The sequence below is a fragment of the Dromiciops gliroides genome, chromosome 2, assembly GCF_019393635.1.
Source record: "Dromiciops gliroides isolate mDroGli1 chromosome 2, mDroGli1.pri, whole genome shotgun sequence".
Lineage (NCBI taxonomy): Eukaryota > Metazoa > Chordata > Mammalia > Microbiotheria > Microbiotheriidae > Dromiciops > Dromiciops gliroides.
Window position 1 is genome coordinate 438,613,999 of NC_057862.1, and position 15,690 is coordinate 438,629,688.

Genomic DNA, 15,690 nt, shown 5'->3' on the forward strand with positions numbered 1-15,690 from the left:
TTCCTTGTCACCTCAAGCATCAAATATAAAATCCTCTATTTGACATTCAAAGCCTTCATAACTTGCTTCCCCCATACCTTTCCAATCTTCTTATTCCTTATGCCACCTCCCTTCTCCCATGAACTCTGCAATCTGGTGTCACTGAACTCCTTGCTGTTCCTCAATAAGATACTCCATCTCCCGTTGGCTACCCCACCCCACCATGCCTGGAATGCTCTCCCATCTCATTTCTATCTTGTGACTTCCCTGCCTTCCATTGAGTCTCTGTTAAAACCCCACCTTCTACTGAAAGTCTTTCCCCATCTTCCTTCATTCTATCACCTTTCCTCAATTGATTATTTCCAATTTATCATGTATAAAGCTCATTTGTACAGCCTGTGAGCTTTTCGAGAGGAGACTGTCGTCTTTTACCTTTCTTTGTATACCTAGCATTTAGCACAGTGCCTGTCACAGAGTAGGCACTGCATAAATGTTTATTGATTGACTAAAGGGCAGCTAGGTGGTACAGTGGATAGAGCACTGGCCCTGAAGATGAGAGGACCTAAGTTCAAATCTCATCTCAGACACTTATTAGCTGTGTGACCCTGGGCAATTCACAACCCCAATTGCCTTAAACATCCAGGGTCATCTCCAGTCATCCTGATCATATATCTTTCCAATGGACCCAGATGGGTCTGGAAGAGAAAGTGAGGCTGGTGGCTTTGCACAGCCCTTCCTTACTTAAATCCAATTCATTGTAAATCATGACATCTGTCATGGTTCTCTTTGAGAATGAAGGATGAACAATAACACTGAGTAATGTCCTATTCCAGATGTGGAATAGGGGATATGGACTCACAGATTTACAGTTTCTTGGTATTTTAAGCAGCTTTAAATAACTATAGAATTTTGAATTCTTGTTCTGCTTTGGGGAGCGGTTCAGAAGAATCTAATGAACCCTTTGACCCCATTTCCCAGATCATATATTCCTATCTCCTCCTGCTGTACAGCCCAGCACTAGCTCCAGCTCCTCAGCGTTTAATCTTGCCTTTATTTTTGGTGCAATAGAAAGCACATAGGATTTGGAGTCTGTGGATGTGGGTTCAGATCCTGCTTCTGAGCAAGTCGTTTAATCTCTTTGGGTTTCAGTTTCCTCGGCAGTAAAATGAGGAGGTTGAACTAAATAGCCTCATAATCCCATCCAGTTCTAACTCTTTGACTATAATGATTATATGAGCTACATTTTCAGAGAATCTGCAAAGTAATAAGTAAGGGTTTTTAAAAGCCCCACAAAACCCAAATTCCTCCCAAACAGCACCCCCCCCCCAAACCTAACCCCACAACACCCTCCCTATTTTTTTTCCTCATCAATGGAGGAGGCAGAGGGGCTGAACTTTTCAGGCTGATCCATCTACAACAGAGGAGGGTGGATAGAAATCAGGGCGTTTTCCAAGAAGAAAATCTGTCTGTTCTAACTGTCTGAAATTGCTCTTCTTTCCTTCTCACCACAGGCAGCTTCCATGGCATCAGGAGCAAAGGAAGGCAGTTTCTAGAAGAAATGACTCTATCCTTAAAGCAATTTGCTTTGCTCTGCACATTGATGTTTCGGATAGATGACCCCTCTTTTTCTTCCACTCTTCCTTTTCCACTTCTCTGCCCCTCCTTTCCTCCTCCCTCCCTCCTCCCTCCCCCTCTCCCTCCCTGCGTCCCTCCCTTTCTCTCTCTCCTCCCTCCGGATGGCTGCAGCCCCCTAGAGCTGAGTCGCTGGCTCTCTCTTTGCTCTTTTCCACAGCATTGCAGCAGTCGAGCCTACAGCAAGCAGCTTCCCATCTCTGCAGCCACCTGCATCTTGGGCCTCCGCAGCTTTTCCTTCTGCCCCATAGCCTCGCAGAGCCTGAACGCCCAGCACCATGGCTAGCACCGTATCTGGTAGGCTCCTGTACTTCCCTCAGAATTCGGCTGCTTCTAGTCTTTGCAGAGGGAAGCCATAGGCTTTTCAAGGGGCGGCTGGGCGGGGTTGGGTGGGTGGGGAGAGAGAAAACCCGTAGCTGCCATTGTCTTCCTCTTAGCTGGATGTTTCTGGGATTTTGTTTTTATACTAGAAAGAATGCTGGTCTTGGAACCAGATTGGAATTCCAGTTCTGGATCCGATACTTATTGTGTGACCTTGAACAAAATACTTAACCCCTCGGTGCCTTAGTTTCGTCATCTGTAAAATGGGATAATTATCCTTGCATTATCTACCTAATGGGAGAGTTTTAAGGAAAGCACTTTGTAAAACCACAAAGCTGTATAGAAATAGAGGCTATTTTTATTTGTTTTCTGTTCTCAGTTGCTTCTCCTCCCTAATTCGAGAGACAGGGTCTGCTGCTAGGTCAGCCAGACAGAGAAGCCCCGGGAGATGCCGCTGTGAAGACCCCCTTGGTAGCGGCAAAAGGGACTAAATAAGTAAGAAGAGGTAGAACAGTTTGGGGTCAGGAGGAAAAAGGGCATCTCTGCTTACTGCGGATTTTTCGAATGTAGAAAGTCTGGGAAAAGGTGAAGGACCGGATACCCTAAACCATCAGGATAAAAAAATCGGAGTAGGTGGGGAAGGAGAAGAAAATTAAAAATTAAAAAGGAGAATGAAGAAGAGGGAAGGGAGAAAAGGAATAGGGAGCGGCCCCGCATTTGCAGTGTCTAGTCGAGTACTCCACTCCCCCGCCTCCCTTGCGGTAAGGAAGGGCAGGGCGCGGCCCATCTCCTTTCCTCAGAACCCCACAGGGGCACCCTTTTTCTTGAATTTGATACTACAAGGTGTCCTCTTTATGGGGTGTCCTTATTTAATAGCACCAACCCCCTCTGAGTTGCCCTGCACCACTTGAGGGAGCTCCGGGACTAAACGGGAGATGGAAGAGAGTTTTGAGCAGCCACTGCACTGACCTGGGTAGTTGAAAGCACAGCAGCATCCTCGAATTTTCTTTTTTATGGATTAATGTTGCTCAACCCCATGCTCCACAGAGACTTGGGACAGGGACCTGGGCTATGAATGCAGATGGGGGGAGACCAATGCAGCTGCGTAGTTACAGTGAAAAGAAGGCAGACTCCAGATGGACGGATCAATATCCCTGATACAAGTGATGAGCAAGGAAAGGGAGGTGCCATAGGTATATTAAGAGATACATGATACTAATGGATTTTGTTAGATTAACTTAAAGCTATAAAGATACACTGATTAATCAGCTAATAGCAAAGGCATCCTCTGAACTGATCCTTGCTTCAGGACTTCACTGCTGATGGATCCAACTCCTTAACTGCTCATTGATATTCTAAATTAATGACCTCTCTTTTCTCTTTCTTGCTCACTCCTTTGCCCCTCCTTTTTCTTGTCCCTCCTCCCTAAGAGGCTCCCTTAGGTGGAGGAAACAGGGATTGTGACAGAGGTAATGTGAGGACTATTGAGGAGCCATAGTGGAGGTGGTTTCGAAGACTCCCTCAAAGCCCCACCCCTGAAGAACGAGTAGGGAGGGGGTGGGGGAGTTCGGAACACTCCTTGCGGTAGGAGCAATAGCAGCATTCTCTGCGACTGGCCTCATTTTTACCCATGTATCTTCTGTTCTCTGCTGGCTTTGGTTGTTCATTGCAGTGGTTTGTCTCTGTGTGACCCTGTGTGAATCAATTCAATTCAATTCAAAAAATTCGTTGAGCACCTACTATGTGCAGGGCAAGAGACTGGAAAGTAGAGAAAGGAAGTGATCAAAAAAGATGAAAAAATTTAGTCCATGACCCTTCAAGACTTTATACTGTAGTAGAAGAGGGTGGGTGGGGAGTCTTAGTCTATGGAGAGGAGCTTGTTCTTCTCTACTTTGTTGTAGACCTGGATCTGCTTTCAATAGCTCCGTTAAGAAAACCCATGACAACAAAACCTCAGACGTCTTCGTTTGATACATTATAAAGACAGTGAGTGAATGACACTGTGTACCTATTGGACACTTTAGGGCATTTGTCATTATTTGCCATCATTAGGTTGGTTTTCCCCCATTTCTCAGAATATTTAAAATTTCTGGGGAAATTGATCTTAGTATTTAGAGCTAGAAAGGACCTCAGAAGAAAACTAGTCTATCACCATTATTTTACAGATGAGGAAATTGAGGTCTAGGGAGGTCAAGTGACCCAAGGTCACACTGGCAGTAAATATCAGAAGCAAGATTTGAACTCAGGTCTTCTGACTCCAAATCTGGGTTAAATAGAATCCTAGAAAAGACCTTGAGACGACATCACATCTAATCCATCTTCTCTGTCTTCTGACAAGAGCATACTTAAGCCATTTTAAACAGATGAAAATCTGTTTTCTATTGCCCTAAAGCCTCCAGAGAAGGAAATTACAAAGCTTCTTGTGTCATCAGTGTTTAGTAATTCTGAATGTCAGGAAATTATCTCTATCCAAAATCTTACTGATATTCTGATTCTGTTCCCAGAGATGAAGAACAATGAATCACTCTCCTTTATATAATAATTCCCTATAAATTTGAAAATAATTCATAAGCTCCACTTAGCATTCTTATCTTTAGGTAAAATTAATTATAAAAGGCATCAAAACAGATTTTGGTTTTTACTTTTTTTATTACTGAACCTTTCCCAAATTTAAATATATCTCTTGAGCTGTAGGGGCCAGAACACTGCCATTTTCTGAAGTGGCTAGATGGTGCTGACTATCAAGAGGATTATGTTATGGTTCTGATTTTCTATATTCACGTAGATTTTTCATTTTGTAAGCAACCAAGCATTGCTAATTCATCTCCATAAGATGTTTCACTCTTGCCCCCCGGAGATTTTTCTTCTATGTTCTATTACTTTAAAGCTCTAATGTTTGCCTTTCTTTCTCCAGAGCATCACCCTTTTTTCCCCCCAACTTAATTCCTTATGTTTAGATGTGGAAAGCATCTTAAAACTTAAGGCCTGGATTTATTCCATGACTGAATAAGGGTCCTGAAAAAAAATACTAAGTAATATTGGAATAAGACCTAGTCTCTGCCAAAGAACATAATATTCTCTTGGGCTGATACTGAAGCAAAGCTTTTAGAATACAGCTCATTAGCCAGTTGGCACTTCAATAAGAATTTTGTTGTCTTGTGTAAATACTCCCTTTTCTTTAAAAAATGTTATTTAAGATAAAAATGAAAACCTTACTAAAGTTTATACACAGTGCTTAATTATTCACAGAGTATCTCTTTCCTAGGCTATGGGCTCCAACCTGAAGAACCAGTCTTCTAGCTAATCTTTTGATCTTTTTAGTGCCTAGAACACAGTAGGCACTTAATACATGTCTGTTGAATTGAACTGAATGGAATGGATCTGGGACGCCACATCTTAGACTTGGAATCATAAGCCCTCTTTGCTCTAACACTCATTCCTGTGTGATTCTAGGCAAGTCCCACCAACTCTCTGAGCCTCCCCATTTTGTAAAATGTAGTTTCTGCAGACCACCATGACTTAAACATTATCTAACTGAATGGTCCCTTCCTTTAAAAAAAATTTTTTTTCAAATTTTTTTACAGATGAGAAATTGAGATCCAGTAAAGTAAAATAACTTGCACACAACTTATAAGTGGCAGAGTTGGGACTAGAAACAGATGTCTTAATTCCAAGCTCAGTTCTTTATCCTCTACACCACATATATTAGCTTGCCTTTGGTTTCCTTAAGCCTGTTTTCTGTACTTTATAAAATCTCTACAATTATGATTAGTGGCCCTGGAAATTCAAGAGAATCACAAGATGAGGGGAAGTGACTTACAGTTAGTAAGTGGCAGAGGCTGCAAACCTTAAAGGACAATATGCATTTGTTATTGTTATTACTACTGCCCAAGGTCACAACAGCTATAAAGCCTATTCTCACAACTAGGTCTTCTGACTCCAAGTCCAGCTTGGAGCTGCTGCAGCTCCACTATACCAACATGGTGCCCTGTGACCTATATATAGAAATAAAGTAATCCAACTAGTAGATTTATTTCTGAAAGACCTTCCTCACTTTTGGGTCAGTTTCCTTTTATTCTATACTCTATATTGTCTGTTTTAATCTCCAGTATGCTATTTTCTTTGGTAAAGATCAGTATTTTATTTATTGTTTTAAAAATTATTAATCTTTAACATTCTTTTCAAAAAATTAGTATTTTATTTTCCCTTGATTACATGTAAGAACAATTTTTAACATTTGTTTTTAATATTTTGAGTTCTAAATTCTCTCCTTCCCTCCATTGAGAAGGTAAGTGATTTGATACAGGTTATACATGTATAGTAATGCAAAACATTTCCATATTAGTCATATTGTAAAAGAAAACATAGATGAAAAAAACAAGAAAAAGAAACATTGCTTTCTCTGGGGATGGATAGCATTTTAAAACATTATTAAAAGTATTAATAAAAGTATTCTATTACCAGGATTCCTTCCAAGTCCATTTTACAAACCAACATTTTCTATCCTTTCTTCATGCTATATTTAACAATGTTTTTTCATCCATGCACTCATACATCTCTACTTCTGTTGAGGGCTTGCACCATTGTCCTAGTCACCCAGGTTTACAATCTTAGAATCATCTTGGATTCTTCCCTTCACCCTCCCTGTCATCTTTAGTCAGTTGCCCTTCACAATACATCTTGCATCTCTTCCCTTCTTTAACCTTATACAACTACTACCCTAGTTTAGGCTTTTATCACTACTTGCATAGACTACTAAAATAGCCTTCTAATTGGTCTACCTACCTCCAGGCTCTCCCCTCTTCCACTTATCCTGAATACAACTGCCAAGTTGATATCCTTAAAGCACAGATCTGATTAAATTTGTCCACTGCTCAGAACACTCCACTGGCTCCATTTTGCCTATAAAATAAAATGCAACTTCTTTTGGCTTAAAAAAAAACACCTATTGTTAATTTATGGAATAAAACAAGCATTTCCATACCACAGTATAATAAAAAGGATGATTACACATGAAAATGCAAATCTTTTATGTACAGTTTGCTATTTCTTTTATTTTTTATTTTTAAAATTTCTTTTAGATATATAATAAAGTTATCATGTACATTTATTTTTTCCTTTTTTTCCCCTTCCCTTCTCTTCCCTTCCCCCCAAATTTGGATTTTAGTCATTCACAGTCTGGCCCCAACCTACCTTTCAAGGTTTACTGTGCATTACTCTCCTTCACAAGCACTACCTTCCAATCAAATTGCCTTGCTTGCTGCTCTCTGTAGATAACATTGTATCTCTTGGTAAGGAAATCTCTCCACCAATGCAATTTATAGTCCTATAGACTTGCCTGAGTAATTGAGAGGTTAAGTGACTTTCCAGGGATTGCACAGTGGGTATATAACTGAAGAAGGACTTGAACCCACATTTTATAGCTTATGAAAACACCTTCGCTCAAGAACTTAAGAATGTTTGTTGTTATCATGTCAAAGGAACACAGAGGCAAGCCACCACAGGGTTTTATTCCACTGTTGGAAAGGGCAAATAGTCATTGCCCAACTATTTAAATCCAAGTTTGCCCCCCTCATTGGGTCCTGAACTAAGACTCTTTGAGCCAAGAAAGGAAAAGGTTTCCTGACTGGACTCTTCTCTGCACTGGAAATCTTAACCCTGACTCTTTCCTTTGCAATTATTGACTCTTCTCTCTTTCCAATCTTCTCATATCTGATCAGTTGCCAAGTCTGTTGATACAGAATTTATGATCCTAGATTCCTATGGTTTTACATTCATAGCATTTCTCCTATTATTCTCTTTCTTTCCACTTAGGCCCTTATCACCTTGCACTTGGATAATTGCAAGTCTTCTAGTTGACCTTGCAGCTTCCAGTCTTTTCCTTCTAATTCATCTTACATTCAGGTGCAGAAATAATTTTTCTAAACCACAGATCTGACTATATTAACTTCATCGCTTAAGGACCTTTGGTATTTCCCTACAGCCTGTATAAGAAGATACAAACTCTTCACATTGACATTTGAAGCCCTTTAAACTGTGCCTCTGAAGTAGCTTTCTGAATTTCACATCACTCTTCACCTACTTTAGGTTATAGCCAAACTGACCTACCTGTTCCCCAAATTTGACATCCTAGCTTCAGCCTCTGTATAGGCTTCCCCTTAGCTTACCACTTTGGTTCATGTCCATATCATTTCTCTAGTGCAATAACCACCTAATTAATTTCCCTGTTTCCTGTTTTTCCCCTTTACAATTCATCCTCCCTATAAACACCTAAATGATTATCCTAAAGCATAGATCTAACCAACTTATTCAATAAATTCTAATGGCTCATTACCTTTAGGATCAAATCTTTCGTTTAACATTTAAGCACTTAAGGGGCAGCTAGATGGCACAGTGGATAGAGTACTGGCCCTGGCTTCAGGAGTACCTGAGTTCAAATCTGGCCTCAGACACTTAACACTTACTAGCTGTGTGACCCTGGGCAAGTCACTTAACCCCAATTGCCCTGCAAACCCCCCCCCCCCCCCCCCCCCCCCCGCCCCAAACCAAACCAAACAAACCAAAAAACCATTTAAGCACTTAAATGTTTAGCAATTGGCATTTAGCCTTTTGAACTTGGTCCCAACCTAACCTTCTAGCCTCATTATATAATTACTCCCCTTCGGGAGTCCTGTGGTCCAGTCAAACTGGCCTTCTTTCTGTTCCTTACACTACATTCTATCTCCTTTTCCTTCAAAACTCATCTCAAGTACCACATTCAACACTGTCTTTCCAGCTTTCCTCATTCTCCTTTCCCCAGCTGTTCATGCCCTCCCCACTAAATTGCCATGTATTTATTTTGTATCTATTTATTCATGTATGTGTTGTCCCTCCCATCTGAATGTAAGCTCCTTGAGGACAGAGACCGTATGCAATGAAATCCTAGGTCCAGTGAAGATTTTAAAATGAAAAGTGGGGGAGCAATCCATTTCCTGGGTATAGTTGTAAAGACCCTAAGAGCAGAAGAGAATGAAGATCTAGGAAGAGAAACAACCAGTTGGTAGTGATGAGTCCATACAGATCTAGCATAATTTTCTATACCTATAGTCCTTAATAATAATATTGATGATGCTTGTATGGCACTTAAAAGTTTATGTAGTATTTCATAGATACTTATCTTATTTATGCATCACAATAATCCTATGAAGTAGTAGGTACAACAAGGATTGGAAAATCAACCACAGGTACTGGAAACTCAGTATCAGAGAAGTTCAGTTACTTTCCTGTGGTCACATAGCTAGTCTGAATCAGAATCTGAACTTGTCTTCTTTATTCCAAGTTGAACTCTCTTTCCACTTTGTTATGATGTGTCTATTGCCTGTACAATGGTAATTTGTGTTTAAGGTAAAATCATTTATAATCATGCTCATTTAGTTTATATTCTAGTTTTTGGAAAACTGATAATGTAGATAACCAGAATATTAAATTACCCATTATTCTTTCTCCCCACTCCCACCCCCAAGTAGGTATTCTAGATAGATTTTACTATATTTACATACAGGTTTGTATTAGATTGGGTAAGGGTTATAGTTTCCAGTACAGGATATTCCACTCAGGAAACAGCTTTTCATAAAAGAAAACGTATGACCATGTCATCCAGAGAGGTTCTATGTACTCATGATGAGTCCCATTGATTTTTTGTTTTTGTTTTTTGCAGGGCAATGAGGGTAAAGTGACTTGCCCAGGGTCACACAGCTAGTAAGTGTCAAGTGTCTGAGGTCAGATTTGAACTCAGGTACTCCTGAATCCAGGACCGGTGCTTTACCACTGCGCCATCTAGCTGCCCCTGTCCCATTGATTTTTGAGCTAGGGAATTATATGATTCAATTAAACAAACATTTATTAAATGCCTACTAAGTGTGAGATGCTGTATTCACTTCTGGGAATACTTATTTTGGTATTTCCATGGTTCTATGGTCTCATCGTGAGTACTTCCTATAGTGGTTCAGATTTCAACCCATTCCATGTGATTCCTGTCAATGTTTTCCTGTAATTCCTCCAGATGGAGTCCACCAAACATCTTGAGGGGCCTTTATCTGAATCTTTTTTCTTTTTTAATTTTTTTTTTCAGTGAGGCAATTGGGGTTAAGTGACTTGCCCAGGGTCACACAGCTAGTAAGTGTTAAGTGTCTGAGGCCGGATTTGAACTCAGGTACTCCTGACTCCAGGGCCGGTGCTCTATCCACTGCGCCATCTAGCTGCCCCTGAATCTCTTAACAATATGTGTATGTGAGTATAACACTCAGTCTCCACTCATTATCCCTTGTTTCTACTGCATGAGTAGCCTATTTTTTCAGTCCAATCCATGATAATATCCTTTGTTTGTTTTTTAATAGTAAGGCAATTGAGGTTAAGTGACTTGCCCAGGGTCACATAGCTAGTAAGTGTCAAGTGTCTGAGGCTGGATTTGAACTCAGGTCCTCCTGAATCCAGGGCCGGTGCTCTATCCACTGCTCCATCTAGCTGCCCCAATGATAATATCCTTTAATCATTTTTCCTGAGCAAGCTTTCAGTGATAATATGCTGTAGCCTACTCAGACCCTACTTTATTCTCCATTAGCCTTGGATGGCTCGAAAATTTAATCCTTTGGAGTCTAAATAGATTAGTTTCATAAAGGTTTTATAGAGATGGTAAAGTAGTGATATGTAAAGTAGTGTCAGTTCTTTCCACCTACTCAATTTTCCTTATATTTATTTGTGTACATGTTGGACAGTAGAATGTAAGCTCATAGAAAGAATGTTTCATACATTTTTCTGTATCATGGCCTTAGTACCCAGCATAGTACCTTGCATACTGCAAGTGCTGAATTGAATTGACTAGTGATTATCAATATTTTTTCCAGAGTCCTATTTTCAGTAATAATTAGGTCCATGATCTTTTCAAAGTATTTGTTACCTCCCCTCGTTTTAGTTATCTGGAAAAGAGATATCTCAATGTCCTCAAAGTGGTATAGCTTAATATCCACTTTTCTTGAACTCTCTGTAACCTTGACACTGTAGATTACTATCCCCTCTCGGATACTCTCTCCTCTCTAGGCTTTCTGTTGTTGATTGTTCTCCTTCCACATTTCTCACCATTCTTTCTCAGTCTCCTTTGCTGGATCTTTAGTTGAGCTCTGTCCTGGACTGTCTTCTTGTCTCTCTATATATTATTTTAGTTGGTGACCTCATCAGTTTCCATGGATTCAGTGATCATCTCTATGCAGATGACTGGATATTGCACAACCTTCTCAAACTCAGCGTGTCCCCCCAAAACCCTTTCCTCTTTCCAACTTCCATATTACTGTTCTCCTAGTTACATCCTTGACTCTTCGCTTTTGCTTTACCCCACATATACACTGTTACCAAATCTTGATATTTCTACCTTCCTAACATCTCTTATGTATATTCTCTTCTTTCTACTTAAACAACCATTACACTAATACTGGCTCTCTTCACCTTTCACCTGAACTATTAAAGTGGCCTTCTAATTAATTGGTCTCACTTTCTTTACTCTCCCCCACTCTAATTTATTTTATACTCAACTGTCAAAGTGATTTTTTTTAAATTAATTTTTTCAGTCAATGAAGAAAAACAACCCCCCTATTACAAACATGTATAGTTGAACAAAATAAATTCCTACATTGGCCATGACCAAAAAAGGTATATCTTAATCTGCACACTGAGTCCATCACCTCTCTATCTGGAACTGGGTAGCATATCTCATCACAAATCTTTTGGCATTGTGGTTGGTCATTACAGTGATCAGGGTTCCTAAGTTTTTCAAAGCTAATTATCTTTACAATATTGTTATTGTATGAATTGTTAGAATTCTGTTCTGCTCATTTCACTCTGCAAAAATTTACACAACTCTTCCCAGGCTTTTTTGAAACCAGCTCCTTTGTGATTTCTTATAGCACAACAGTATTCCATCACATTCATATACCATTACTTGTACTATTCCCTAACTGATGGGTATCCCCTAAATTTCCAATTCATTGTTACCACAAAAAAAAAGAACTGCTATAAATACATTTGTGCATATGAGTCTTTTTCCATTTTCTTTCATCTTTTTTTGGGGTCTAGACCTTGTGGCAGTATTACTGGGTCAAAGGGTAAACACAGTTCAATAGCTTTTTCAACAGTTTCATTTTGCTTTCCAGAATGGCCATATCAGTTCACTGACCACCAACAGTGCATTAATGTACATATTTTCCCAACATGTGCCATTTTCCTTTTTTTTTGGGTAAACTTTGCCAATGTGAGGGACATAAAGTGAAACCTCTTGCTCTAACTTGCATTACTCTAATTATTAGTGATTTAAAGCATTTTTATATGGCTATTGATAACTTAGATTTCTTCCTCTGAAAACTCCCTATTCATATATTTTGACCATTTAGTAACCTGGAAATGGCTCTTATTATAAATTTGAATTAATTCCCAATATGTTAGAAATGAAACCTTTATCAGAGAAACTTCCTGTAAAATTGTTTTCCCCATTTACCTACTTCTCTTCGAATTTTAGCTGCATTGGTTTTGTTTGCACAAAACCTTTTTAATTTTATGCAATCAAAATTGTCCATTTTACTTTCAGTGATCCTCTCTATGTCTCATTTGGTCATGAACTCTTCCCTTAGTCATAGCTCTGACAGATAATGTATCCCTTGCTCTTCTAATATGTTTATGATGTTACCCTTTATGTCTAAGTCATGTACTCATATGGAGCTTATCTTGGTACAAAGTGATTTTTTTAAAAACCTAAGTTTAGGGGCAGCTAGATGGCGCAGTGGATAGAGCACCGGCCCTGGAGTCAGGAGTACCTGAGTTCAAATCCGGCCTCAGACACTTAATACTTAACTAGCTGTGTGACCCTGGGCAAGTCACTTAACCCCAATTGCCTCACTAAAAAAAACAAAACAAAACAAAAAAAAAAACCTAAGTTTGACTATGTTACCTCCTTCCCCAACTATAAAACTTCCCTACTATCTCCAGGATAAAATATAAAGTCCTCTATTTGACATTTGAAGCCCCTCACTATCTGACCACTTTCTACCTTTCTGGTCTTCTTACACTTCACTTCCTTCCATACAGTCTTTGATCTAGATGCACTGGCCTACTGGCTATTTCATACACATTTCCCATTTCCATTCCTTTGAACTGTCTGTCTCCTATGCTTGGAATGCTCTCTCTTCTAATCTACTCAAATCCTATATTGTGTAGAAAGCCTTTCCCATTCCCTGCCTTTTCTCAAAACCTCAAAATCTAAATCTTTGCTCTGAGATTACCTTCTATACACACTATATATTTCACTTGTTCACAGTCATATGTTGTCTGTCATTAGAATGAGAGTTCCTTGAGGACAGGGACAACATTTTAATCTTTCTTTGTATCCTCAGCACTTTAGTACAATATATATCACATAGTAAATGCTTAATAAAAAGCTTATTCACTGACTTACTGACCTTGTCAGTATGTATCTGGTCTAATACAGCTGTTCCTTCCATCTTTGTTTTTGTTAATGCCATTTCTACTTTTTTATCTAACTTATCAGAGACTGTGATGCAAGACTATAAATATGGTGGTTTCACTGTCATTGATGAAGAAAAGAATTTGTTATTGAAATCTTCACAAATAATCCAATTCTTTTGTTCATTGTCCTTTTACTTTCATTCTTTTTTTTTTTTTAGTGAGGCAATTGGGGTTAAGTGACTTGCCCAGGGTCACACAGCTAGTAAGTGTCAAGTGTCTAAGGCCGGATTTGAACTCAGGTACTCCTGAATCCAGGGCTGGTGCTCTATCCACTGCGCCATCTAGCTGCCCCTACTTTCATTCTTAATGACTTTGAGATGTTCCGACTTAATTGGATCCCTTCAGAAATTTTCTAAAAAGTTGTTTTCCCATCCCTGCTTCTTACTGTTTTATGAGGAAATTCTGAGGTGTGTTGGTAAATGTTTAACAACTGGATTTGAAAAAAAATGTAAATAGGACGTACTTTTATATTTAACATATTATTAACATTTTCTTCATCATTTTCTTCAATCTAGACCATCAAAGCAATAAACCAAGCCCTTATTTGTAACATTTGCTGATTTTTGAAGTGTAAATGCGCAGAGAAAATTTAACAATCAGTTTTTGTGAACCAGTTTAAGCTGGCTCTAGCATACCCCTGTGTGTGCTATTACTTATTACTAATAATATTTCATTAGAGGAGTTTATATTCTAAACCTGTGATGCCTGTGGCACTCAGATTGCTTTACTTGGCAAGGAAATGAAGCATTTGTTGGCTGAATGGGTTTTTAAGATCTTTCACTCTTCTCATTGTGGTGATTGATTCAAATCTGCTGGACATCTGTAGGAAATAGCAATAGTTTAATTTGGTGTCTTGTTCTTTTATCCATTTCTCATTTGCCAGTTTTAACATCTTGTTCTAATAGGATGGAGTTTTCTCAGTTTCATGCTATATATTCTAATTTTTATTCTAAATGGACATTGATTTTGGTTTGATCTAACATTAGGTTGCCTGACATCGACAGCTGATTCAGAAATGGCTCCCACATTAGCAATCAGTTGTATTCTGTCAAAATATAGTAAATTTCATTTTTGCAATGTTATTTGGTGCTTACCACGTCCAGTGTCTTCCAGTTTTCTTCATGAAAAGGTGATAGAGTTCTATAAAATGTACAAGTCCTTGGTCTCTCTTTTTTCTTACTCCTGAACCATATTTCAAAACTTATTTTTACCCTACTTTTCTTCTAATCACATTTGCATTCACATTAGTATTAAGGTACACAATGATTTAATTTGAAATTCTATAGATACTGAGTTCTTTGTATAATTATCTATATAATTTGTATAATTACCTTATCCCTGGCAACTGATGTTGGCATGTAATCTACACTTTTTATTTCTCCCTAACTGGTTTTTTGTCCTGCTCCCCACATAGGCTATTCCAAACATTCTCTTCTCTCTAAACCTACAACACTATTTACCCTCTGACCAAACCTTTTAGCTAAGGATATTGCTTCATACTTTACTGAGAAAATACTGAATTGACTATGAACTTCCTTTTTTTTATATACCTCAAAACCCCTTGATATCACTCCCAACATTTCCCCTCCTTTACTGTAGTCTGTGATAAGATAGTCCTTCACCTTGTTAAAGCTAGTCCCTCTATATATACCCTCAATCTCATATCCCCCTATTTTCTCCAACATATTGTACTCACAATCATTCCCTCCCCCTCCATCTTCATTCTCCAACTAAATACTCCATTCCTATTGTCTAAAAAACACTGAAATATCACCCATGCTTAAAAAACACTTGCTAGACCCTACCATTTCCTCAAACTATCATCTTAGATCTCTCATGTTTTATAGCCAATCTCCTAGAAAAAGTTCTCTATACTCATTATCTCTACTTCTAATATTCTCACTCAATTCGTAACCTTCTTCAATCTAGTTTTCTTTTTTTGTTGTTTTGGGGTTTTTTTTTGGGGGGGCAGGGCAATTAGGGTTAAGTGACTTGTTCAGGGTCACACAGCTAGTAAGTGCCAAGTGTCTGAGGCTGGATTTGAACTCAGGTCCTCCTGAAACCAGGGTCGATGCTTTATCCACTGCGCCACCTAGCTGCCCCCTTCAATCTAGTTTTCATCCTCACTGTTCAATTGAAACTACTTTCTTCAAATTATCAATAATCTCTTAATTAACACATTTGATGACCTTTTCTCAGTACTCATCTTTT

At 38.9% G+C, this 15,690-nt stretch overlaps 1 protein-coding gene across 1 annotated transcript in view; it reads left to right on the forward strand.

The window, feature by feature from the left end:
* The first annotated feature begins 1,680 nt into the window (after positions 1-1,680).
* The window catches only part of STMN3 (stathmin 3), a 29,651-nt gene continuing 15,641 nt past the window's right edge, over positions 1,681-15,690 (forward strand). The window contains exon 1 of the mRNA XM_043980201.1: positions 1,681-1,908. Coding sequence (XP_043836136.1) covers positions 1,890-1,908 — 19 coding nt within the window. The 5' untranslated portion in view covers positions 1,681-1,889. The remainder of the gene's footprint in view (positions 1,909-15,690) is intronic.